This window comes from Danio rerio, chromosome 7 (assembly GCF_049306965.1).
Source record: "Danio rerio strain Tuebingen ecotype United States chromosome 7, GRCz12tu, whole genome shotgun sequence".
Lineage (NCBI taxonomy): Eukaryota > Metazoa > Chordata > Actinopteri > Cypriniformes > Danionidae > Danio > Danio rerio.
Window position 1 is genome coordinate 73,348,506 of NC_133182.1, and position 26,495 is coordinate 73,375,000.

Genomic DNA, 26,495 nt, shown 5'->3' on the forward strand with positions numbered 1-26,495 from the left:
TATATATACATATACTCACTGGCCTCTTAATTAAGTACACTTAATAGTACCAGGTTGGACACATTTTTGTCTTCAGAACTGCCCTAATCCTTCATGGCATAGATTCAACAAGGCACTGGAAATATTTCTCAGAGATTTTGGTTCATATTGACATGACAGCATCACACAGTTGTTGCAGATTCGTCATCTGCACATCCATGAAGTCAATCTCCCGCTCCACAACATACGAAACGTACTCTATTGGATTGAGATCTGGTGACTGTGGAGATCATTTGAGTACAGTGAACTCAATGTCATGTTCAAGAAACCAGTCTGAGATGATTCGCGCTTTATGACATGGCGTATTATCCTGCATTATCCTGGTGTAGGTTTACTCCGGGTGCTCCGATTTCCGCCACAGTCCAAAGAAAATGCAAAAAAAGAATATTGCACTGTTTTTATTCCCTTATCAGCTGAAAAAAACTGAACACAACATGAAAGTGATTTCACAGATAGTGTTACATCGATGCTGTCAAAATATTGTGGTTGATACCAAATTTAACAAGTAAGGGTACATCATTCATTCATTTTCCTTTGTCTTAGTCCCTTTATTCATCAGGGGTCACCACAGCGGAATGAACCGGCCACTTATCCAACATATGTTTTACACAACGGATGCCCTTCCAGCTGCTACCCAGTACTGGGAAACATCCATACACACTCATTCATAAACATACACTATGGACAATTTAGTTTATTCGTGTTTGTGTGTGTGTGTGTGTGTGTGTGTGTGTGTGTGTGTGTGTGTGTGTGTGTGTGTGTGTGTTTGTGTGTGAATAAGTGTGTATGGGTGTTTCCCAGTACAAAGCCGGAGGGGCATTCGCTGTGTAAAACATATGCTGAATAAGTTACCGGTACATTCCACTGTGGCCTGATGAATAAAGGGACAAAACTTAAGAAAAACTTATGAATGAATATATGTTATTATTATTATTACTATATTATTATTATTGCTATTATTATTATTATTATTATTATTATTATTGTTATTATTATTATTATTTTTATTATTATTACTATGTGTATTATATTTATATTATTATCATTATTATTATCATTATTATTATTATTATTATTATTATTATTACTATTTTATTATATTTATATTATTATTAGTGTTGTTGTTATTATTATTATTATTATTATTTTACTATAATTATTATCATTATTATATAATTTACTTCTTTTATTTTGGCCGCAAGCATTTTTTAACTGTTAGCATTAGGGATGCTCATAATAATCGAATAACCGTTAACTGAAAGGGTGGGTTTTTAACCAAATAATGGTCTCAGTTAAATTATTAAAAAAATATATGTTTCTAAAATTTGGCAGCAAAACGGCCCGATTACAGCAAACACACTTTTTGCGTTGAGAGGGGCATCTTTTGAATGGTTTACTAACGGCTGCGAGCATTTTGCAGTGCCCTGCGTGCCTTGTGTTTTTGCTGTTGCACGCTGTGTGCTTGCAGTTGAAAAAACTCAACTGTGAGCGGGAAAAGTGTGTTACGTCAGTCTCGTCTATTTCATTTTTCAATTAAATAAAAGCAGCACATTAATCTGACCAGTTAACCGTTAATATATTTGGTTAATTGGCGTCGGTTGTCGATTGGCAAAACTAACTGAATAAGCATCCCTAGTTAGCATCAATATCATTTCCCCCTAATTTTTTTTTAATTGTCTCCAGAACAAACCTCTGTTATCCAATGCCTATTTACCCTAATTCTTGCAAAATAACCAGTAAGATAATATGTACTGTCATCATGACCTATCCTTTTGAAAAAAACATCTGGAAAAGAATGATAATTTCTCAGGAAGGCTAGTCCTTTCGCCTTCAACTCTATATAAAAATAAGTGTGTGTATTCAGCTCTTCAGTGTGTCCTGTTGAGCAGTGACTGGCGTCAGCTGTACCTCCTGATGTTCAGATCTGGCCTCTGCAGCACATTAATATCAGATTATATTTTAGAGCCAGTCATAATATTAGATGTTGTTTTGATCAGAGCCATGGTTGGCCATCATGTAGGTGTGTGTTTAGTGGGTTCTTGATGTTAAGTGTGTAACATGTGCTCCTGCTAGATCTAAGTCAAACCGTGACAAGGTTATGACTGGCACTTAGCGGTGGTGAGGAAGACTGCTGGATTGTTGAGAGACCTTGTCCTTGAGTTGCTCTTCTTTCAGTCGCTGCAGCTCCTCGGCCTTTACACAGTCCTGGAGCAGAAGAGAGAGAGAACAGAGGGATGAATACATACGAGCAGGGCTTTTCATACATAGAGAACTACCTGTTTTTTTACACTCCTTTACCTTTCGCCAAAAATATGCCAGGCAGTCATGAATACCGACTGACCCCAAGTGATGCTCAAACCCTGGTCATATATATAAAGGAGTGATCCTCAGTGTTTTTTTTAAAGCTTGGTTGTGTTTATAAGATGCAAAGCAATGTGTGCTCATGCTTCACTTGTAGAAAGTTACGTTATTTTTTCAGATATCTTACTTTGATTGTATACAGCTACTCTGCTAACATGAAAACGACTGTCAAATTTCCTAGTTCCTCTGAAAGGCCCGCCCTGAAGTGACTCTGATTGGTCAGCTAACACAATGAGCTGATATCACCTCCATGTCACCATGCCTAATCAAAACAAAGCCACGAAATCGGCTCATTACAGATACTCTGAATGGGCTTGTAGAGCTGTGAACCTACACTGGTCTCACGGTTCGGTTACGATTATCATGTCATCGCTTCGGTTCAATTCGATATCTCGTTGCATCACGATGCATTGACGGTACTTTCCATTTACAATTTTTTGTTTTCTTCACAGCAGAATTCTTGTATTAAAATGTATGAATATTTTATATTTATATACTATTTGTAATGCAATTTTGTCATTTAATACAAACAGTCAGATATATAAACTGTACCTTTAACCAACACAAGCATTTATAGCAATTTATTTAAACAAATATAAATATCCAGCTCGCTTTTTGATCCTTGCTACCAAGTTCTCTTATGCTGCGTTCACACCAGACGCGGAACGTGCGTCAAGCGCAAGTGATTTACATATTAAGTCAATGCAAATGCGCGGATAGACATCCTGCAGCGCGATACGCGCGAATGTCGCGGCGCAAATGGAACGATACATGTGAATGGCGCGGCATGAATTGAGTGTTTTGACCGTTTTGTGCGAATCGGTCGAGTTCGAAAATCTGAACTTCAGCGGACATTCGTGCCGCGTTAACCAATCAGGAGCTTGCTCTGATTGCGTGATTGTGACGTATTGCCTGTTGTTGGAGTCCTGAGGGAAATCCTCCAGCCAACACCGACAACAGTTTATCAAACTGGGCTCGGCTCAGTCAGAAGCACCGCTGAAAGCCTCCGTCATCCAGGTTAAGTTTCTGGAGGAGTTTATGAGCTCATAGAGCTGGATGCATCTCTGAAAGAATCTAGTGGAATCAGACACGGCCCTAAACGTATCGATGCTGTTTTTCAGTCTTCATAAAGTACATAAACAGTTATTTTATTAATAAATCCATGTTAGCCATTTAGCTATCAAGCAAGAGTCACCGAGCAGACAGAAGTCCTGCCCATCACGCGAGTTCGCGTCTGTTCTGAAGTGAATTTGAAGAGCGAATTAATCGGATTTGACGCGAGTGAAGCGGGGTTTGACACGCTAATGAAGCGAGTAAACTCAAATGTTCACGTGGTTATTTACTTGCAAGTAGCGCGATTTATTCCGCGAGTTCCGCATCTGGTGTGAACGCAGCATCACACCCATTTGATTGGTCACACCCTCAACAAAAACGGCTGCGATTGGGTCTTGCGTGCTGCACTCTTCACAGATGAATGACACTCATAAGCGGTAAGCGGCAGGCGGCAGCGGCGATCACAACTGATCCATGATAGACACGGTGAAGAAAACTCTACAGTCAGCACTCATGTCTGTACCAAGAAGTATTGCTGTAAAACAGCCGAGAGTAGAGGAAAAGTCACGCCAGCAGGTCAAATGGGCCCACAGTGAGTGAGAGAGAGAGAGAGAGAGAGAGAGAGAGAGAAAAATGGAGTGCTTTCATTCTATCAATCGCAGTGAAACAGGGGCTTCTGCTGTAAGTGTCAGTGAAAGACTGTCCAGCAAACACACACGCTGTGAAATTGTGCAGTTTCTGCGTTTTTAAGTAGTTGGAGCTTTGTAAATACCCGCGGTCTCCTCCCATCCTATAAGCTATGGCGACATAACGCAAATGAGATAAATGACATCAGTACACAATAATTGTAATTGTAGATGAGGCCTTATTAGGAGTTGACCTCGTAAGCAGTACAAACCAGATAAAAGGGTGAAAACACTTGGCTTTAGTATCTCACTCTGCAGAAACTGTTGTTGCTGTATGACTGTGATCTTCTTTATAAAGAATAAAACTTGTAAAAGACATCCCGGGTAAGACTTTGTTTCTTGACCACTGAGAGAGCCTCCTTAGAGAAAATAGCCACTACACCGGTTATGATTAATACTAAATTGTCCACGTCTGCATCGCGGTGCGCCGAAGAAAAAAATAATTTTGACATCTCTACGGGCTTGTGCACACCTCGGATGGTGCACTGCTTTCAAGCCAACCAGCACTTTGTGGTGGCCCATAATGGCACCCAATTTGTACCACCAAATGAATCCCTCAACATCTGGCAACATGCAGGTATCCAATGACAGCAATTCAGAGGTGGAGTTTAAACCTTACCACTAAGGTATGTTTAGTTGTTGTTGTTGTTTTTTACGTATTATGGTAATTTGCATATTATTTGTCTAGATCTGGGGTCACTAACCTTTTGGAAACTGAGAGCTACTTCTTGGGTACCGATTAGTGTGAAGGGCCACCAGTTATTAAAAAACACATATCTCTTAGTTACGTTTAATAATATGTTATTATTAATAATTAATAATATTCATCTATGTGAAGACATTGATCATGTTAATAATTTCTCACAGTAGTTGTCAACAATGATTTAACAAGTTAGATAAATATCAAGACTTCACTTGTCTGAAATTGCTTTTAAAGTTTGTTTTTTTTAATATATAACATATATAACTTAACTTAAATATAACTCAAAGTAATTTTTCAAATTTACACCAATGCAAGTGTGATTTTAAAAGAATACCTTTAAAAATATTAGATGCAGCTTACTCATATGTGGTGCGCTATTTTATATATGGTGAGCTATTTTTAGAACAGGCCCGTGGGCAACTCATGTGAACCTGGCGGGCACCATGTTGGTGACTCCTGGTCTAGATAATAGCTGTATACTCTCAGTTTGACTTGTGTATGATAATTTTCCTTCAAATACAATAATTTTGAGGTTCTAGTACAAGACATTTCCAATCTGGCAACACTGGCTGAAACCATTTTCTGCTCGTGCTTTATGAAACTTTTGAAGAGCATTTCCAGTGTCATGAGAACATTTTACGAAATTAACAAAGGATGCGACCTGAAAACTATGAGGTACTCAATGAAGCGTGACATAATGGAAGGCCATCATAATAGACTATACAAGAAACTATAACAAAACACTACATACTGGAACTGTAGCATCCAAACATCCGAACAAAAACAACACTACATACTAGAGTGCCATTATAAATGAATGCTCCTAGGAGAGGACAAAAAGATTTCGTTTACTATTGATCGTTGTAGACAGGCTGTGTGACTCAATGTACAATATTGTTAAGAATGTGCCTCACTGTTTCATACATATTGAGACTGCTTTTACATTGACCAATGCTGCCTTTTAATCATGTGTGCATAAAGACACAAAACCAAACATGAGGCTTGAAATATACAACAATAAATAAAAATCTGTGTTTAATGTCTTTTAAAGACCCGGTTTGGGGTGTAAATGTATTAGTTCAGCGCAATCAGACTTACATTGAAAACTCAATGCATTAATTGCAGAAATAAAGATTTTGAAATTATTGTATAATGTGTTATCTGTCAATATATACAGGCACAACAATGTACCTTATGCATAATGAAGTATCATTTTAAATAGTCGTCCAATGCCATAGCGCATTTCACCTTTCACAGCTTCGCAGTTTCACAGATTTTTTAGTGCAGATGCTTTTTTGTTTTAACAGTGCATTGTGTTCTGCGTCGTGATTGGCTCTAGACCATTGTCAATCCATCTCCTCCGTGCTGTGTCTTCTGTACAGTACAAAATGTGTTCAGCTTACCAAAATTACATACATCTTCTATTGCTAGCAGTGTGACTCTGAAGCGCTGTACTGTATGTTTGCTAGTTTTCTCCCCAACAAATCCCACAATGTTGACAAAATGTCAACACAGGCTCATTCTGAAAACGTAGTCCCACGGGCATTTCTGGAGACCGTGAATTATGTAGCCGAAGGTACGCATAGCTGCAATTAATTCTTTAAGCGAACACTACGGGGCGGTATGACGCTGTTCCTTTTCGCGCTTACCAGCTGACCGCTTACCTCAGTGTGGAGGGCTTTCCCGCTGCAACCAATTTGTCCAGTTAGCTCCTCGTGTACGTTGGTGGACTTGAGACGCAGAGTTGACCACGACGACAACCGGGTTCGAGTTCAGGGAAGAGCAGTTCCATAAATCAGATAAGACAAGAACAGAATCCAAAAGCAAGGAAATAACAGGGTGAGAATGTGGTAAAATCTGAAATAGTGGTAAAAATCAGATGAGGGCTTTTATTTTTCTGGACGGCTTTTGTAAATCGTCGATTGGGTTAAGGTAGGTAAGGCAGGTCGATTGGCAGGCCAGCCGGTCATCCATTCGGCTGGTCAGTTAGTCAGACAGACGTTGAGTCAACAGCGGCCTCTGGTGGGTTCATGTGAGAACAGCGCAGGCGCGAACGGCACTCGCCAGAGAAGTTCGAAATGTGGAAAAAGCGCACACAGCATCCTCTTGCGGATTCGCAAAAACAAAAACTGCAAAAATATGTACATCCCGGGACGTATTCCGCGGTCTCCTGAAACATCCACGGGACTACGTTTTCAGAATGAGCCTGGATTGCAAAGTGTTCTGCATCGTCATAGGCACCTGCAGTAGCAACCAAAATGCAGAGGAAGATGCAAACAATCAAACAAAAAGTTGGACTTCTGGACATGCTAAAGGAAGGTCGAAGTTATGCAAGTGTTTAAACAAGAGAAAAGTGTGAAAAGGTTAATGATTTTCTGAGAAACGTGTATAAAGTGTGTAGTGAGGGGTTTTCCAGCCTTAAACATCTATATTAATTGTAAAAAATAAAGCGAATTACTTCACGGATTTCACCTATTAGAGCATATTTTTAGAACGTAACACTCATAATTAACGAGGGACCACTTTAAATATGTTACACATATTTATACAACAGTTCTGTCTGGTTCTTGAATCTGATTGGAGGATAGCCGTGCAATATTCTACAAATAACAGCATTAGTACAGCCTCTTCACCCTTTGTGTATTACTTCGCTCACATACAGTGACAAGCAGAGGACAATTTTGCTGCTGTTGGACAACATAATGTACTTTTGAGGCTTTTTTTGCAGTTTATTTATAAGGATAGAGCCTATTTTTTAAAATATTTACAATTTCGAAGCATCGGATTTAGTGCATTGACTGCCAGTAGACTGAGCAGACCAAAGAAAGTGGCTGTTAACGTTCCGCCACAAGATGACCGCATAATAAACACTATTTATAATAACAGGATTTTCTTAGTGTAAATTTACAGCTGAACAAATCATTATAAATTAGGTAAGTGATATTCTGAGTCGATCTCTCTCTTTTGTATTTTATAGTGCTGTATTCATACCATAGTAAACTGGTAGTATTTGCTTTGCTCTGGCTTTTTTGGGGTTAATTATTGTATCGATTGCAGCAAAGAAGTACTGGGGAATCTATGTTGACTGATGGCATTTCAAGATGTTCAGCCTTATAATTTTAAAATGTGAGCTAAAACGACCTGATTTGTTATCATTTTAGACATTAAGCTAGAGAATCATTCAAATACTAGCTCTAAAGTGATGTTTGTGAATGAGCAATAGTTTCTGCTGTTCTGACGTCAGCTGCAGATGTGAATGAACGGTGGAAGAAAGTGGTTCTTCATACAAATGAGTTTTTAAAATTTGATTTTCATTTTTATAGACACAATTATGCCGGCAAACTGTTGTATAAACGCAACATCACACGAATAGCAGTGCGATGTGGCTGCATATCATCACTGGTGGGCTGCAGCCTCATGCCAATGCACATCTCCCACAAGTGCCGATTTACAACCACATTGCACTGCTACTCGTGTGATATTGCTCCAACATATATTCGTGACAGAATTCATTTACAATTTTTGGGTGAACGATCCCTTTAACAACCGTTTTAACTAAATTCTAACATAACCAAACCTTAGACAAGATAAAGCATCACAAAACACTGAGCAAAGACTCATTACCAAATAAAATATTTACATCAGTCCTGCATTTGATCTTTTTTTCCAACAGCATTTGTCGAAGAGAAGGACAGCTTCAGACTAGAGATTGATTGGATTTTAGACATTACTGAAAGCAAATGGAGAGTGAAAGCTCTCAACGGGTGCTTGACATGACACTGTCAGAAAACTGTACCATATAAACAGCCAATCTTTGGTCTGAAGGTCAAACTGAGAAATCAGACAATGCAGGATGATCCCTGAGCTTCCACTCAACCGTTGTATTGACAAAACCAATGCTGTGGTACTCAGAATGAAAGGTCCATAACAGAAAGCAGCAGATGCTTCAAACTGGAGAAGAGAAATAAAAAAGTGTGTCAAATGTGAAGAACTGCGCTATTTTCTGAGGCTGAGCATTATCAAGGGTTTGAGGGCAGAGCGACCGAATCGACATTCACATGGTTTAGGTTACATAGTGGTTGTTAGTCACTTTGTCAGAATATGTGAGTTGACTCCTTATCTTTTGTGTAATGAACAAGAAGAATGCCAGATCGCAGGCTGGTTACTGTAAGTGACACAGTATTTAATAGTAATGCGAACTGTATTTTACTGTAGGACAGTTATGCAGTATATTAGTGTATTTTAAAGTTGCATTGTAAAGATTGCAGTTTATTTTACAGTAAAGATATACATACAATTCTGTTAATACATATACAGCAAGAAAAACGGTGCTGTTTATAATGTAAACACAGTATTTTTGCTGTAATTGATGAACAGTAAGCTACTGGTGAACTACTGGAACTAAGTTACTTTAGATTCTACAGACATTTTGAAAAGTGTAATATGTAAAAAAAGTTTGTGACCATGTAATACGTCTGAATTCACAATAATTGCAAAAAACAAAAACAAAATGGGTGAGATGTACCTGGATGACCTACAGTCATCAACACCAGTTCCTAATTCCCTCTGATTACTCACACACAAGCTCATAATGAACTGATTACCAGGAGTATACAATTGACACCAGAAGTTTACATACACTCTAAAAACAAGGGACATAACAATTTAAAAAAAAAAAATGTCTGATGGTAAATCATACTAAACATTTACTATTTTAGGCCTGTTAGGACTACCTAAATGATTTACATTTGCTAAATGCCAGAACATTGAGAGATTGTTTTTTGAAGAATTTTTATTTAATTTCTAGACAGTCAAAAGTTTACACACATTTCCTTGGTAATTTTTTTAGCTTTGCTTTTAAACTGTGTAACTTTGGTCAAATGTTTTGGGTATCCTTCCACAAGCTTCTCACAATAGTTTGAAGGAGTTTTGGCCCATTCCTCCTGACAGAATGGGTGTAACTGAGTCAGATTTGTTGGCTGTCTTTCTTGCACAAGCTTTTTCATCTCTGCCCATAAATTTTCTATAGGATTGAGATCAGGGCTTTGTGATGGCCAATCCAAAACATTCACTCTGATGTCCTTAAAGCATATTTTAACTAATTTGGCAGTATGCTTAGGGCCATGGTCTGTTTGGAAGACCCATTTGTGGCCAAGTTTTATTTTCCTGGCTGATGTCTTGAGATGTTGCTTCAGTATTTCTACATAATGTTCTTTCTTCATGATGCCATCTATGTTGTGAAGTGGACCAGTCACTCCTGCAGCAAAACCCCACAATAGGATGCTTCCGCCCCCATACTTCACAGTTGGGATGGTGTTCCTAGGCTTGCAAGCTTTCCCCTTTGTCCTTCAAATGTTACACTGGTCATAATGGCCAAACAGCTCAATACTAGTTCCTTCAGAGCACAGGACATGTCTCCAAAAATTTGTCTTTTTCCCCGTGTAATTTAGCAAATTGTAATCTGGCTTTTTTTTGTTGATTCTGACTTGATGATTTTGCCAGCAGTCAGCAGTGTGTTTAAAGTTTTCCTTAAATACTATTCTACAGTTGTGACTCAAATTAACTCAAATGTTGTCAATTAGCCAACAGAAACTTACAAAACCTTGACACCATCATCTGAGCTTTTTCAGAGCCATAATAATCTTAATGTATGTAAACTTGACGTTCAATAAAAGTTATAACGATTTCTCAATAAATATATCTCTCATTATTCTGCTATTAAGCATAACAGAAACAAATGTGATAATCCTAACTTACCAAAAAAGTTTAGTCACATTAACGTCTGACTTTTTTAATAGGTTATGTGCCTTTTTATACAGTGTATGTAAACTTCAGGTTTCAACTGTATATGTATCTTATTTTGTTTGCAAATGTCCAACATCAGGCATACATTACATTTTGGTTACTTTACAAAGCAACCTAAACCAATAAAATGTTTGCTGTAGATGTTACAGCTTGACGTTGTTTGGACGTTACCAATATTACAGCTATCAGATGCTGGATTTTGGTTGTCATACCTGCCGAATAAATATCAGGATTTGTTGTCCATATGACATCATATAAGATGTTGGCTCGACGTTGGATTTTAGTCACTTTCCAACACAACCTAAAATCAACTAAAATCACGTCGTTATTGGACGTCAAAATAACATTGTCCTTAGATGCTTGTGACCTTAGTCTAACCTAATATTAACATCTTATGTTGTTGTGTGTCTGCTAAGCAGATATGCCTTGATTCCTATTGTCATTTACGAATCACAATAGCACCCTCCATCATATGATTTGTCAGAAAAATGTAGTCTGACATTACATTTTAGCATGACACAGATAAAAAGCGCTTGACTGTGTACAGGAGGCTATTAAGAAGGGCTTTGCTGACCTCCCTCTCCTTTTCCAGCACTGCCAGCGTCTTGTCAACCTCTCTTTGGAGTTCATCAATCTGCAGCACTTTAAGTCGGTGCTCTTCTTCCTACACACACACACACACACACACACACACACACACACACACACACACAAACACACACACACACACACGAACAAAGACAACTGAAGGTGAGACGCACAGGGAGGAAAGACTTCGTTAAAAGTGTCAAGCGGATGCCTTTGCATAATGCATATCACACCTTTGAGATGATCCATTAGCAGGTTGTGGTGTAGGAGCCGCTAAATAAGCTGACTTGCCTTCATAGAAAAAAAAAAAAAAGACACAATATCCTCTGTTTCGCCCTTTTACGAGTGGACAGCGGATGAACAATCAAAGCCCGGTGGGTTTAGATAAGCCCCAGTCATGAGGGGACCTTTAACCCCCGTCCCCCCTTCTACCCAGACATTGATTTATAATTTTAATATCTCTAATTTCCAACCACGGCGGGCGCTTTCCAAATGTCATTTTCCAATTTGTGTCAAACCGCGTGACCATTTTTCTTAATACGGCTTATGACAATCTCAGCGGCGGGGCGGATATGCAATTCAGATGGAGTGTCGTACAGGCGCGGACGATGTTTGCGTGTTTATCTTTATCAACGGGTTTATGTTTTGGGAGAAGGGCTGCCGAATATGAAGCCACCGGAGTGAAAAAAAATGGCTGCTGGAGATGAAAATAATAGTTCTGACGTAATTATGTTTACCCTAATAAGAGTTACAATAGTGCTACTATAATATATATATATATATATATATATATATATATATATATATATATATATATATATATATATATATATATATATATATATATATATATATATATATATATATATATATAAATATATATATATATATATATATATATATATATATATATATATATATATATATATATTTATATGTAAATATATATATATATGTATATATATATATATATATATATATATATATATATAAAAATAAATAAATAAATAAATAAATAAATATATATATATATATATATATATATATATATATATATATATATATATATATATATATATATATATATATATATATATATATATATATATATATATATATATATTTATTTATTTATATATATATATATATATATATATATATATATATATATATATATATATATATATATATATATATATATATATATATATATACACACATAATAAAGTATATAATAATATATATATAATAAAGGGAAATAAAAAATAAATAAAAGAAAATAAATTAAAAAAAATGAATGAATGACTAGTTTATGATGGGCAAAGAGCTATGATTTGTGAAAATCTGAAAGTAATAGGAATGCTATTGTAGACTTTTCATTTTTGGAAGGGCGGTCGCAGAGCCAGTTTACAACCGGATGGGGGAAAAAAAATGGTCAAAATGGCTGCAGGGGATGAAAATAATAATTCTGTCGTAATTACGTTTACCGTAATAAAAGTTACGACAGTGGTAATGGTAATCTATTAAAATATGCATCAGCATTAAGAGCTGGAAATGGAATGTGGGATGGGCTCATGGTCGTTATATCAATATTTATGATAATTAAAACAGGGCCTTCCCCCTTTTTAGCAGAATGGACACTTTTCACCGACTATGATGACACATTTATTAACGTTTATTAACATTGTAAATCTAGCAACTTTTTAACATGTATATTAATATTTTGTGTTTTATCACCTTGGCATTAAATTACAGACGACTAGTTAATGCTGCTATGTGAGCAAGAGGTAATGCATTTGAACTGCCAACTATTTCAGCATATGTTTTACGCAGTGGATGCCATTCCAGCTGCAACCCAGTACTGAAAAACCCCCATTTCAAGGACAACACAAACACACTTTATTGAACATGTATTGCAAAAGATTCAGCAGCAGTACCCTGATGGTGGCGCTGTGGAGCTCCTTTCTAAGGCTGTTAAGCTGCTCCAGAAGAAAAGATCTCTCTTTCTGCCACTCTTTCTCTCGCACCGTCAGCTCTTCTTGTGCTCTCCAGAGACCTCGCACATCCTGTAGTTGAACACACACACACACACACACACATTATGGATCACACATACTGTACAGCAAAAATTAGCTGGTTTGAGTCCAGGCTGGGCCAGTTGGCATTTTTGTGTGGAGTTTGCACGTTCTCCCCGTGTCGAGTTTCCCCCACAAGTCCAAAGACATGGGGTATAGGTGAATTGGGTAGTGTATGAGTGTAAATGAGCGTGTATAGATGTTTCCCAGTGATGGGTTGCAGCTGGAAGGGCATCCGCTGCATAAAACATATGCTGGATAAGTTGGTGGTTCATTCCGCTGTGGCGACCCCAGATTAATAAAGGGACTAAGCTGAAAAGAAAATGCATTAATTTACTTGTGCAAATTGTTCTGAATATTTTTAAGTACATTTTAAGAGCTATTTTTTTTAGTGTATTATGTTTTAAAATGTGTCCCGCACTAGGCAAATATATTTAAAAAGGAATATCATTTTAACTAGTGGTTGGCCGTTATCGGCGTTAATGCAAGACTTTTATAGGGCGATATAAAAAAAATATGGCCACTAATCTAATCTCAAAGTTGAGTTGAGAGCTGGGTCTATTCTACACAAGCTATGATGATTTTCACCTTGATATTTTAGTGCGAATGTATACCTGACCGGTGAGCCGTCTGACAAAAAACTGCCCTTCTGAATCAAATCAGCAGGATGTCCTTTTGGATTTTTCACTTAATTCGAAAACACTTCTGACTAAGCTTACATGGACATCTGTAATCTAGTTATTAGCCTTAATAGACAAGAATATAATGAAGGTGTTTTAGTGAAGTGCTTTCATGTAAGAGTTTTCTGTGATTTTGGGAGACTTTAACTGCAATTCGACAACTTCACCGTCACTCATGAACGTTTCATTCATGCCCCTGTGACAATTAGATCTAATCATCTTGCATTAGATGCAAAATAGGAGTAAGGACTGGTGAAAGTGTTATTGAATTTAATAAACTACGTCGTATGGAAAGAAAAAACTTTCACATTTTATGATGTGTGTGTGCGTTTGTGTGTGGTCCTTTACTGACAGCCGCGTGTTTGTATCTTGTCAGAAATGATGGAGAAAACTCCCACCTGACGGTAATAGTTTGATTGCGGTGTTTACTTCAACATTGCCACAAATATCTGCATACTCCACATGTCTTATTTTCATTTGTGTTTAGTTCAGTTATGACTTTAGTCGGATTTTGGTGATCAAAAATCACTGTTTGAAGCTTATGTAGGCCTACAGTTTAACATTTATGTTTAACTGAATAAACAGTTAGTAAACACAAGTACATCTTATTGAACATCATTTATTTTCATCACCAATTATCATAGTAGAGCAGTTTCTCAAGCAGTTTGTGGTGCAGCTTGGAAACAGGGGATAAGCCTCTGGTCTAATGCGCCACCTGGCTTGAGAAACCCATTCTCAAAAGCCCCTTTCACACAGTGATACGGGTAAATGTACAGGAAAATTTCCGTAACGACTTTACCGGTAAATTCAAAAAAGAGCTGTTCACACAGACGAGGACGTTACGGAATTTTTTTCCAGAAAAGACACACATCCATTCCAAAATAGCGGTAAATTCTGGCATCATTAACCAGAAATGAGCTCTAAACGGCTGCGCTTGTACTTGTAAACATTTGACTACATTACCAACTCTGTGGATGGATCAGTATTGTGAACAACTTCCATGAAAGTACAGAGGAACACATTCGCATGTAGAGATGTACATGCTATGTGTGTGAGCTGGCGCTCACCAGCTCCTTTACAGGCACACACGACACATCACACAACTGAAGGAAGCAGAGCTTGAAGGTAAACAAACAACGACTTATCATAAGCCTCTTATTGATAATAATTTACACAGTTGGCATTAAAAAGAAACATAGAAACATTATCTGGCTAACATCTAGCAGCTAAATGCATCTGTAAAAAAATTCAAAGGCGTTTATACTTTCATAAACCGAGCGAATGTGAATATGTCTGAGTGTTCTGATTGGCTAAAGTAGACGTCTCACGTCAGCACGTTCTAGACATGCAACACGCTCTTTCCGGCAATCATTCTTCTGCGTTCACACAGCGCAGCATTCCGGCAAACTACCATTAATGTTACAACTTCTCTTTCCGGAAAATAGCCAGAACGAATTTTATTTTCAAAAAAGGCCTGTTCACACATACAGAACATTACCAACAATTTTCCGGAAAGGTCTGTATGTGTGAAAGGGGCTAAAGATTTACTTTTAGTCATTATTAGGGTAGCACACATATTCTGAATGCCTTCGGCAGAATTCAAATGAGCCATTTTAATCTAGATTAATTCTAAAATTACAGTGAGAATAATCTAGATTAAAAAATGTATATATGGCCACCCAGGGCCGGAGTGGGGTTCCTTTTCAGCCCTGGAGTTTCAAGTCTTAGACAGGCCCACCTCAGTTCATGACTGACTATAAAATAAGGTAATTTTCAATTCAGTTTCTAATGACACTATCACGTCTTTTACAAGAAAACAGCTGAGTTAGAACTTTAAATATTCAACAACACTAACATTATTTTATGTCTTAACAATAAAAATGAAAAAAATAATAATAATAATAATTACTTGAGGTTCGAACACGGGTCGGGGGCATCGTAACGCAACATGCTGACCAATGGACCACAATGGCACTGTTACAACAAAGAAGTTATGTCATCTGTTTTTTATTGAGCAGGTGTAACACTCATTAATATTAATTATTTGAATTCTTATTTTCACTAAGGTGCCGCTGTTTAAGGTTGAATGATAGTTACGCCATCATTAACCTGCAGGCTGCATTTTGTTCACGGGGCAGCGAGAAAATAAACAAGAAGAGCGGAGCTGCGGCAAAATATTGAATAAAGAGTGAGGCTATGGTCAAATAAATAAATAAATGAAAAAAAGTGCGACTGCTGAGAGGGCAAGCAGCTAGAGACACCAACCCTCACGGCTAAAAAATGGACAAGCCCACTGAGAATTCTCCCGCTCCTCCTGATTAGCCAATTTAACCAATTTAACTATATCACATTTACATTTACATTTAGTCATTTAGCAGACGCTTTTATCCAAAGCGACTTACAAATGAGGACAAGGAAGCAATTTTCACAACTAAGAGCAACAATGAATAAGTGCTATAGGCAAGTTTCAGGTCTGTAAAGTCTAAGAAGAAAAGTATTAGTAGTATTAGTAATTATTATTATTTTTTTTGTACAGTTAGTGTGATTTTCAGAGAGGCAATTGCAGATTAGGAAGTGTAGTGGAGACTAAATAGTTGAGTTTTTAGTCGTTTCTTGAAAGTAGCGAGTGACTCTGCTGTTCTGATGCAGTTAGGGAGTTCATTCCACCAACTGGGCAGATTGAGCGTGAGCGTTCGCGAAAGTGATTTCTTCCCTCTTTGGGATGGAACCACGAGGCGACGTTCATTCACAGAACGCAAGTTTCTGGAGGGCACATAGATCTGCAGAAGTGAGAGCAGATAAGAAGGAGCAAGGCCAGAAGTCACTTTGTAGGCAAACATCAGAGCTTTGATTTTGATGCGAGCAGCAACTGGCAGCCAGTGCAAACGGACTAGCAGTGGAGTGACATGTGCTCGTTTAGGTTCATTGAAGACCACGCGTGCTGCTGCGTTCTGGAGCAGTTGAAGAGGCTTGATAGAGTTAGCTGGAAGGCCAGCTAGTAGAGAGTTGCAGTAATCCAGTTTGGAGAGAACAAGAGCTTGAACAAGGAGTTGAGCTGCATGTTCAGATAAGAAGAGTCGGATCTTTCTGATGTTATAGAGTGCGAATCTGCACGATCGAGCAGTTCTAGAAATGTGGTCAGAGAAGTTTAGTTGGTCATCAATCGTTACTCCAAGGCTTTTCACCATTTTGGATGCAGTAATGGTTACCCCATCCATCTGGATTGTCAGTTATTTAAAGCACAAAGAGCTTTTAAAAATAGCTAGTTTTGGCTCTCACGGTGGTGCACCACATCCAGTAAAGACTCTCAGATAAAAGTAGCAGTCCACCTGTACTAACCTCTACCTCCAGCCTTCATACGACTATTGACCCACGCCAAGCGTCGCTACAAGTCTTGCTTCTCGTTCGGAAAAAAAAGTAAAAAATAAAAGGGAACAAGTTGTCGGAAATGAAATTTCAATTCATCCAGTCCCTTTATACACTGGTGCAAGAGCTGGCGAGGAGAGCGGGGGATCAATAGTGTTTAGACAGCAGAGCAGATTTTCTAAGAGCCCAATCAATAGGAAGGAGAGAGGGAAAAATACCTCGGCTTTTCTTTGGGTGTTGCAGTAAATACGAACAAATCAGTGGCCTTAGGCTAAATGGATTGACCAGCCGTTTCCGACTCCTGTGCTGTAAATAAAGATCTATTGGGAAAGCTCTGCGCGGGTCCCTGAGAGGGGAGAGAGAGAGAGAGAAGGCCACCATACCGAATCTGTCTCTCACACACACACCTGCACTTCACCTGGACACACACACTGCGAAACGTCACCCGCTTCACACAGGACATCATCAGGTGAGCCAGTAAATCATGTGATATATAACAAAACACCCACTAGGTGTTTCTTTAAAGGGGACCTACAGTATTCTGCCCCTTTTTACATAATGCAAAATAAGTATGTTTTCTCTAGAGAGTGTATGTGAATTTTCAGCTTAAAATACACACACAGATATTGTTTTTTTAACTCTTTAAAACTGACCCTTTTAGGTTTTATCCTAATTGTGGGGTTTTGGTGACAGTCGCTTTAAATGTAAATGAGAAAGTGTGTGTGTGAGGGCAGAGCTACAAATGCCTGTGTGTCAGCATAGTGGCAAAAACAAGACTATGCTAATGAGGAAAATAGCAACAAATCCTGCAATACACTTCTTGTGCCAGGTGCATGATAGGGCCTGAAGTCTGCATGATTCCACAATTCCACATGAGAAATAAACTTGAATAAAATGGTAAAACTTTACAATAAGGATTCAATATTTAATTTATTTACTAACAATAATAATGAAATAAAATCATATAAAAATAATAATTAAGTAAAATAAAATTAAAATAATAAAGTAAAATTACAAATAAAATTTAAAATAATTTAGTAATATAAATTAAGTAATAATAATTAAGTAAAATAAATAAAATTAATAACGTAAAATGAAAAATAAAATAAGAAAATAATTAAACAAAACAATATAAAAATAATAATTAAGTGAAGCAAAATAAAATATTAATGTAAAATGAAAAAATTAATTAAAAATCATGAAATAAAATAAAATAATGAGAAAATAATACAAAAAATAATAATTAAAAACAATAAAATAAAATTAATAAAGCACAGTGACAAATAAAAATAATGATAAAGTAAAATTAAATAAAATACTGAAGTAAATAAAATAAAATTAAAAATAATAATTAAGCAAAACTAATTAAATTAATAAATTAAATTAATAAAGCAAACTGACAAATAAAATAATAATGATAAAGTAAAAAAAATGAAATAAAGTAAAACAAAACAAAAAATAATAATTAAGTAAACTAAAATAAAATTTATAAAGAAAACTGACAAATAAAAAATAATGATAAAGTGATAAAAATAAAACAATGAACTAAAAAAATATTAATCAAGTAAAATAAAATAAAAATAATAAAGAAAAATGACAAATAAAAAATATGATGAAGTGAAATAGAATAATGAAATTAAATTAAGTAAAACAATAATAATAAAATAAATAATAATAAAATAAAATAAAAACATTTAAGCAAAAAAATGTATAAAGCCAAAAATTAAATAAAGTAAAATGAAATTAAATAAAACATAATAAAATAAAATAATAAAATAAAACAATTCAGAGTGTGAAACAAAAAATATCGATGAAGACAGACAGAAAAGATTCTACCATATACAGTGAGGTCTTTTCATTAAGAGTTCAAATATATTAATTACTATATTATCAGCATCACTTTGAGAATGTGTTTTCAAGTAAAATCTCGTCTAAACTTAACTCTTGTCATGCAATGTTCCCTAAAACTTTAGTATCCTGATTTACATATTTAAAGTTTTCTCACTGCACTCCTGAATATTAGTTCTCTCTCCATTTACAGCTGTTGGTGAGAGAAGATTGAAGCTTAATGAAGAGCTTGAACTCAAGCACCTCTGAACTTAGTACTTTGGTTTAATTACTGAGGAACACCACAGTAAAGCGAAAGCAAACTGTGCAGAAGTGTATGATATATGAGTGCTGCTCCACACTCCTCAGCCAAAACAAAAACACAGCACAGAAGCCAAAGCAATAAAAGTAGCGTCCTGCTCAGAAAGAACACATTCATCAATACAATGAAGAGAAATGTGGAAATAAAAGTATGAAGTGTGCTGTTGAGCATCCCAGCAGGACTGAGGGTGGACTTGCACTGACTTGCCCATGTTTGGTCAGGGTACAAGATGAGGTCTTTGTTTATGGTGTTATGTCCCATTTAACAAGGAGAAAGAGTATAAATAAAATAAAGTAAAAATAACTTAAATTAAAAAAAAGTTTAAATAAATTAAATGTTACGTGCACTAAGCTGAGTTAATTTTCTGCAAGGGTTTAATTAGAGAATGCCACCAGGAGATGATAAAATACAATAAAATAAAATAAAATAAAATGTTACTTAAACTGAGCTGAAAAGTTTTCGGCAGTGTTGTTATTATACATTTCACAAACAGATTATGAATGTAAATAAATAAGTAAATAAATATAAAAAATTCTAACAATATTATAATAAAAAAATTAATTAAATGGTAAAACTTTGCAATAAAAAAGATAAAAAGTAAAAAATAAATAAAATAAAATAAAAGTGAATTTAATTAAATTATACTTGTACTAAAATTAAATAATATTTTGAAGTGTCATGGTTAAAAAATTCAACAAGGAAATAAAATAAATAAATAAAACAAAAAAATAAAATAAATAAATAAATAAATTAATTAATTAATTAATAAAATGTAACTTGTAGTAAGCTGAAATCTTTTCTGCAGTGTAATGCTTTTACAATTTCACAAGGTGATAATAAAATAAAATGAAATAAAATAAAATAAATAAATAAAATGTTACTTAAACTAAGCTGGATAGTTTTTTGCAGTGTCATTATTATACATTTCACAAAAAGATTATGAGAGTAAATAAATATTTAGAAATATAATAATATTATAATACATTTAATTAAAATAAATACATTTTATTAAATATTAAAACTTTGCAATAAAATAAAGAAGATAAGAAGTAAAAATAAAAGAAATAAATAAAATAATAAAATTCAATTACAATAAAGAAAATAAGGAGTGAAAATAAAAAATTAAAACTAAAACAAAATACAGAAGATAAGGTGTAAAAAATAATTTTAAATTAAATGTTACTCTTTCTTTTCTGCATTGTCATGATTATACAATTCCACAAGTAGATACAATAAAAAAAAAATAAATTACAATATTTTTTTTAATAAAATGTAAAAAAATAATAAAGAATTAAATTAACAATTTAATTAAATAAATACAATACAAATGAACAACAATTTATATGTACTAAAATAAAATAAGAGTATTAGAAATAATAATAATAATAATAATAATAATAATAATAATAATAATAATAATAATAATAATGGTAAAACTTACAATAAAATAAAGAAGATTTAAAAAACTAAAACTAAATAAAATAATGCATATACACTGTCAAAGAGAGTTGGTGAAATAATATTTAAGTGTTTAAATATCTAAAAGCCAAAAAGCTACTTACAAACAGAAAAGGATATTTTATGAGCCGAAAAAAAGTATGTTTTCAACGAAGTAAGCCAAACTAAACATGCAGAACTTGTTAAGAAATACCATTCTTAACAAACAGAAATCAGGTTGTGCGTGTAAACATGGTCTTTCTTTCTTTTTTTGACTTTCTGGGGAGTCATCTGGTTGAGGATGTGTTTGCATATTCACTGCTGACATATTCTGCTGCAAAGGTCATTGTAGATTGGGCTGTGACTGCAGAGGGACATCACAGTTCGGCTAAATGCCCTCTCAAGCACATTACCTTAATGATACCATTCCTCACACCCTATCAGAGCAAAGAGAAAGAAATGACTCCAAAAGGACATTCTTTGACCCAGATTCCTTGATTGGAGAGAGGTGTTAAAAAAGCACCCCTTCAAAGTCTGCCTTAACAAACCACAAAGTTGAACTTCTTATTTTTACGAAAAAAAAAAAAAAAACTACATCTCATTTTGAAAAAAACAGAGACCAATTTCATCACTCCTGACTAATGCATGTTCTTAAAGGAAGTGCAGTTAAGATCAGAATTATTAGCCCTTCTGAATATTTATTTCCCCAAAGTGACATTTAAAGGCTTAAATAGGTTAATTAGGCAAGTTAGGGTAATCAGACAAGCCATTGTATAATGATGGTTTGTTCTGTAGAGAATCAAAAACAATTGTAGCTTAAAGGAGCTAATAATTTTGACTTTAAAATGAAAAACAGCTTTTATTCTAGCCTAAATAAAACAAATAAGACTTTCTCCAGAAGAAAAATATTCAAGGAAATACTTTGAAAATGTCCTTGCTCTGTTAAACATCATTTGGATATTTGAAAAAGAAAAAAAAAATCACAGGAGGGTGAATCATTTTTACATTAACTATGTATTAGGTTAGTGGATTAAATTAAACTGAAGTTCAAAACGAGCATCAAATGGGGAAGAAATGTGATTTAAGTGACTTTGAAAGTGGCATGGTTGTTGGTGCCAGAAGGGCTGGTCTGAGTATTTCAGAAACTGCTGATCTACTGGGAATTTCATGCACAGCCATCTCTAAGGTTTACAGAGAAAGGTCTGAAAAAGAGAAAATATCAAAAAAATATCGAAAAAAGCAGCAGTTCTGTGGGTGATAATGCCCTGTTGATGCCGTAGGTCAGAGGAGAATGGCCAGACCGGTTCGAGGAGATAGAAAAGCAACAGTCACTCAAATAAGCATCGTTACAACTGAGGTATGCAGAAGAGCATCTCTACGACCCATCCAACCTTGAAGTGGGTGGGCTACATCAGCAGAAGACCACACCAGTTCCACTTCTGTCAGCTAAGAACAAGGAACTGAGGCTACAATTTGCAAAGTTAGGTAAGTTAGGATTATCAAATGTGTTTCTGTTATGCTTAATAACAGAATAATGAGAGAGATATTTATTGAGAAATTGTTAAAACTTTTCTTGAAAGTCAAGTTTACATACAATAAGATTATTATGCCTCTGAAAAAGCTCAGATGATGGTGTCAAGGTTTTGGAAGTTTCTGATTGGCTAATTGATAACATTTGAGTTAATTAGAGGCACAACTGTAGAATAGTATTTAAGGAAAACCTCAAACACACTTGAGCTTCCGTAAGGGACAACATGGGGAAATCAACAAGCCAGAATCAACAAAATCAGCCAGATTACAATTTGCTAAATTACACAGGAAAAAAAGACACATTTTTGTCTTGTATGTATGTCCTGTGCTCTGATGGAACTAAGATTGATCTGTTTGGCCATAATGACCAGTGTTACATTTGGAGGACAAAGGGGAAAGCTTACAAGCCTAGGAACACCATCCCAACTGTGAAGTATGGGGGCGGCAGCATCATATTGCGGGGCTGTTTTGCTGCAGGAGCGACTGGTTTACTTCACAGCATAGATGGCATCATGAAGAAAGAGCATTATGTAGAAATACTGAAGCAACATCTCAAGACATCAGCCAGGAAATTAAAACTTTGCCACAAATAGGTCTTCCAAACAGACCATGACTCTAAGCATACTGCCAAATTAGTTAAAATGTGCTTTAGGGACAACAGAGTTAATGTTTTGGAGTGGCCATCACAAAGCCCTGATCTAAATCCTATGGAAAAGGAGTTGAAGGGCAGAGTTGAAAAGCTTGTGCGAGCGAGACAAATTTGACTCAGTTACACCAATTCTGTCTGGAGGAATGGGCCAAAACTCCTTCAAACTATTGTGGGAAGCTTGTGGAAGGATACCCGAAACATTTGACAAAAGTTATACAGTTTAAAAGCAAAGCTAAACAAATTACCAAGGAAATGTGTGTAAACTTTTGACTGTCTAGAAATGAATAAAAAATTCTATAAAATAAATCTCTCATTATTCTGGCAATTAGCAAATGTAAATCATTTAGGTAATCCTAACAGGCCTAAAATAGTAAACGTTTAGTTTGATTTAACATCAGACAAAAATGGTTATGTTCCTTTTTTTAGAGTGTATGTAAACTTCTGGTTTCAACTGTATAAATGGATGAAATCATAAAAAGCAATATTATGTTAATGCTTGAGAGATTTGCATGGTCTGTCACTTTTAAAATACATAAAAAACATACGAGACTGTGATTTCATCCAAACAGTGCTGACTGTGAGGTCCGTCTGCAGATGTTTCGTCGGGTCTGGACAGTAGCTGGTGTCCAGAGGCTCCCTCACACACACACATACACAGCCGCCCCGGGCCATTCTCTAAGTGCTCTTTACTTTGAAAACACAGGTGGTCTCGAGGGGGCCTAGCAGACCCACACAACACTTTGAATAATAAATCCATACATCATAAGGACATGTCAGAGCTTGATTCACGGCGGTAAAGCGCTGAGGTATTAGCTTTAATAACACAGGCTGGAGTCGGCCACTTGCTCTTTCCTGACAAATACGGCCAAATCAATTAATTCTACTGATATCCCCCCCAAAGCACACAATATAAATTCCACGTCGTGTTTTTGTTTTAGGAAGAAGCTTGTGAATCTATGAGTCATTTTTTACTCTTATGCCCTCATTTCTGAAATATTCCGCCGGCTAGCACATTTGTTTTTTTTGTTGTTGAGAACTTTCTCTTAAAAGGTTACAGGATTGGGAGTGCAGGACAAAGATGGGTAGCTCTGTCAGTTATCAGAAAGTGTGTTGATATTCTGGTCATAATGACGGATGGAAGCATCAGTCTATCAATCCCTAGAGACTTAAACAGCACTGCTTCAAGGGTAAAACACAGAACTGGTGCTAATGGCCGCAGGAAGGAATCAGGGGAGTCTAAAAAGTCTGAAGGATGACTATAATAGTGACTGGAGAACAGGAAATCACTACAATCTTTTGAAATAGACTCGATGGTTTGATGTGCCAAGCTTGGGTCATTCAGAAGGTTGTGGATAATGCAGAATGATCTCTTGGTGACAATAGATAAGGTTTTGTTTATGGACCCTTTTCACATTTCCGGATTTCATAGTAGCGGAAGTCGTCATAACAGCCAGGAGAAAAAACAGTCAAGTTTACAGTTCTGCCACATAAATAATGCATTAGAAACAATTTTTTTTGTAATTTGATGCAAAGACGATGAAATGCATACATAAATACACCGAAATGCTTACACAACAAGAAAAATCGAAATATTAAAAACTAGGATTAAGGATTTAGGACGCTGATGACTGTTTATTGTCTTATAAGAGTCTTGTGAAAAGGGTCCAGTTATCTGCGGCCATATCAGTATCGACTAATAAACAGTATTTTCAATAATATTGTTAGCATTTTGATGACGGAATTAGTATGGCTGGGACAATAAATTGATGCCTTGTGAATCAAAAAATGATTCTGCACAGATTCAGAAATTTTCTGAATGCATTGCGATTCTTTTCTTGAATTGGTTCTGAGCTTAGTTTTTACCACCAGATGGCGCTGTGTGCTTTACAAACAGCCACACTCTGCCAACCCCTACAGATTTCACTTGAGGTCATTCGGAAGGTTGTGGATCTCTTGGTAACAATAGATTAGATTTTGTTTTAACAATATAAAATAACTACATGGATGCACAAATTATCGACGACCATATTAAATTTGGCCGATAAACAGTATTTTTATTATTATCGCTATCATTTTGATGACAAAATGTGTGTGGCTGGGACAATAAATCGATGCTTTGCGAATCTAAAAAATGACTTTGCATCGGTTCTGAAATGCATTGTGATTCTCTCTTGAATTCATTCTGAGCTTAGTTTTTACTACCAGATGGCGACTGATGCTTTACAAACAGCCACACTCTGCCAAACCTTATGCTGCGTTCACAACAGATGTGGAAGAAACGTCAATTAATGAACATGTTAAGTCAATGCAAAGACGCGAATAGACATCCTGCGATACGCATGAATGACGCTATTCATACGAAAGAAGTGACGCAAGTTGAGTGTTGTTCGCGATTAACGGGTTTAACGTGCGTATTGCGAAATCGCTCAAGTTCGAAAATCATTCGAATCATTCATGACATTCGTGCTGCTTTAATCAGGAGGTCTCCAATCAGGAGGTTTCTCTTGTAGTTGCATGCTTATGACATAGCGTCTGTTGTTGGTTGTCCTGGGGGGGGGGGATGCAAATCCTCCTGGCGACACCGGACAACAGCTGATCAAACTGGGCAGTGCTCAGTCAGAAGCACCGCTAAAAGCTTCCATCATCCAGGTTAAGTTTCTGGAAGAGTTGATGAGCTCATAGGGCTGGGTGCACCTCTGAAAGGATCTAGTGGACTCAGGCACGGCTCTAAATGGATTGACGCTGTTTTTCATCCTTTGCAAAGCAAATAAACACAGCTATTCTCTACATAAAATCCATGTTAGCCATTTAGCAATGAAGCTAGAGTCACCAGCAGACAGAAGCCCTGCCCATGACGCGAATCCACATCTATTTCTCAGTGAATTTGACAGGTAAATGAAGCAGATTTGACGCGCGAATGAAGCGAGTAAGCTCAAAATGTTCACGCCTCTATTTACGCACAAATAGAGCAATTTGTCTGCGCGTACCGCGTCTGGTTTGAACACAGCATCACAGACACTACTTGAAGTCATTCAGAAGGTTGTGAAAAGGAAGATCTCATGGTAAAAAAAAAAAAAAAAGGTTTTGGTTATTAATGTAAACTACCTACATGGATGCAGAAATTATCAGCGGCCATATCAATATATGCCGAAAAACTGTATTTTAAATATTATTCTTATCATTTTGACGACAAATAAGTATGGCTGAAACAATAAATTGAAGCCTTGGGAATCAAAAAATGATTCTGCATCTGTTCTGAAATGCATTGCAATTCTCTTTTGAATTAATTCTAAACTTAGTTTTTACCACCAGATGGCTATGAATGCTTTACAAACAGCCACACTCTGCCAACCCTTAAGCCTGGTTTATACTTC

At 36.0% G+C, this 26,495-nt stretch overlaps 1 protein-coding gene across 29 annotated transcripts in view; it reads right to left on the reverse strand.

Annotated features, from left to right (window-relative positions):
• pmfbp1 (polyamine modulated factor 1 binding protein 1) overlaps positions 1-26,495 on the reverse strand; it is a 327,880-nt gene that overhangs the window by 89,096 nt on the left and 212,289 nt on the right. For all 29 annotated transcript variants that reach the window (XR_012382835.1, XR_012382833.1, XR_012382832.1 and 26 more), the window contains 3 exons: positions 13,173-13,301; positions 11,222-11,311; positions 2,188-2,244 (listed from right to left, as the gene is read on the reverse strand). Coding sequence is in view for 15 of the 29 variants with exons in the window: in XM_073907540.1 (XP_073763641.1) it covers positions 2,188-2,244; positions 11,222-11,311; positions 13,173-13,301 (276 nt within the window). In the remaining 14 variants the exon portion in view is untranslated. The remainder of the gene's footprint in view (positions 1-2,187; positions 2,245-11,221; positions 11,312-13,172; positions 13,302-26,495) is intronic.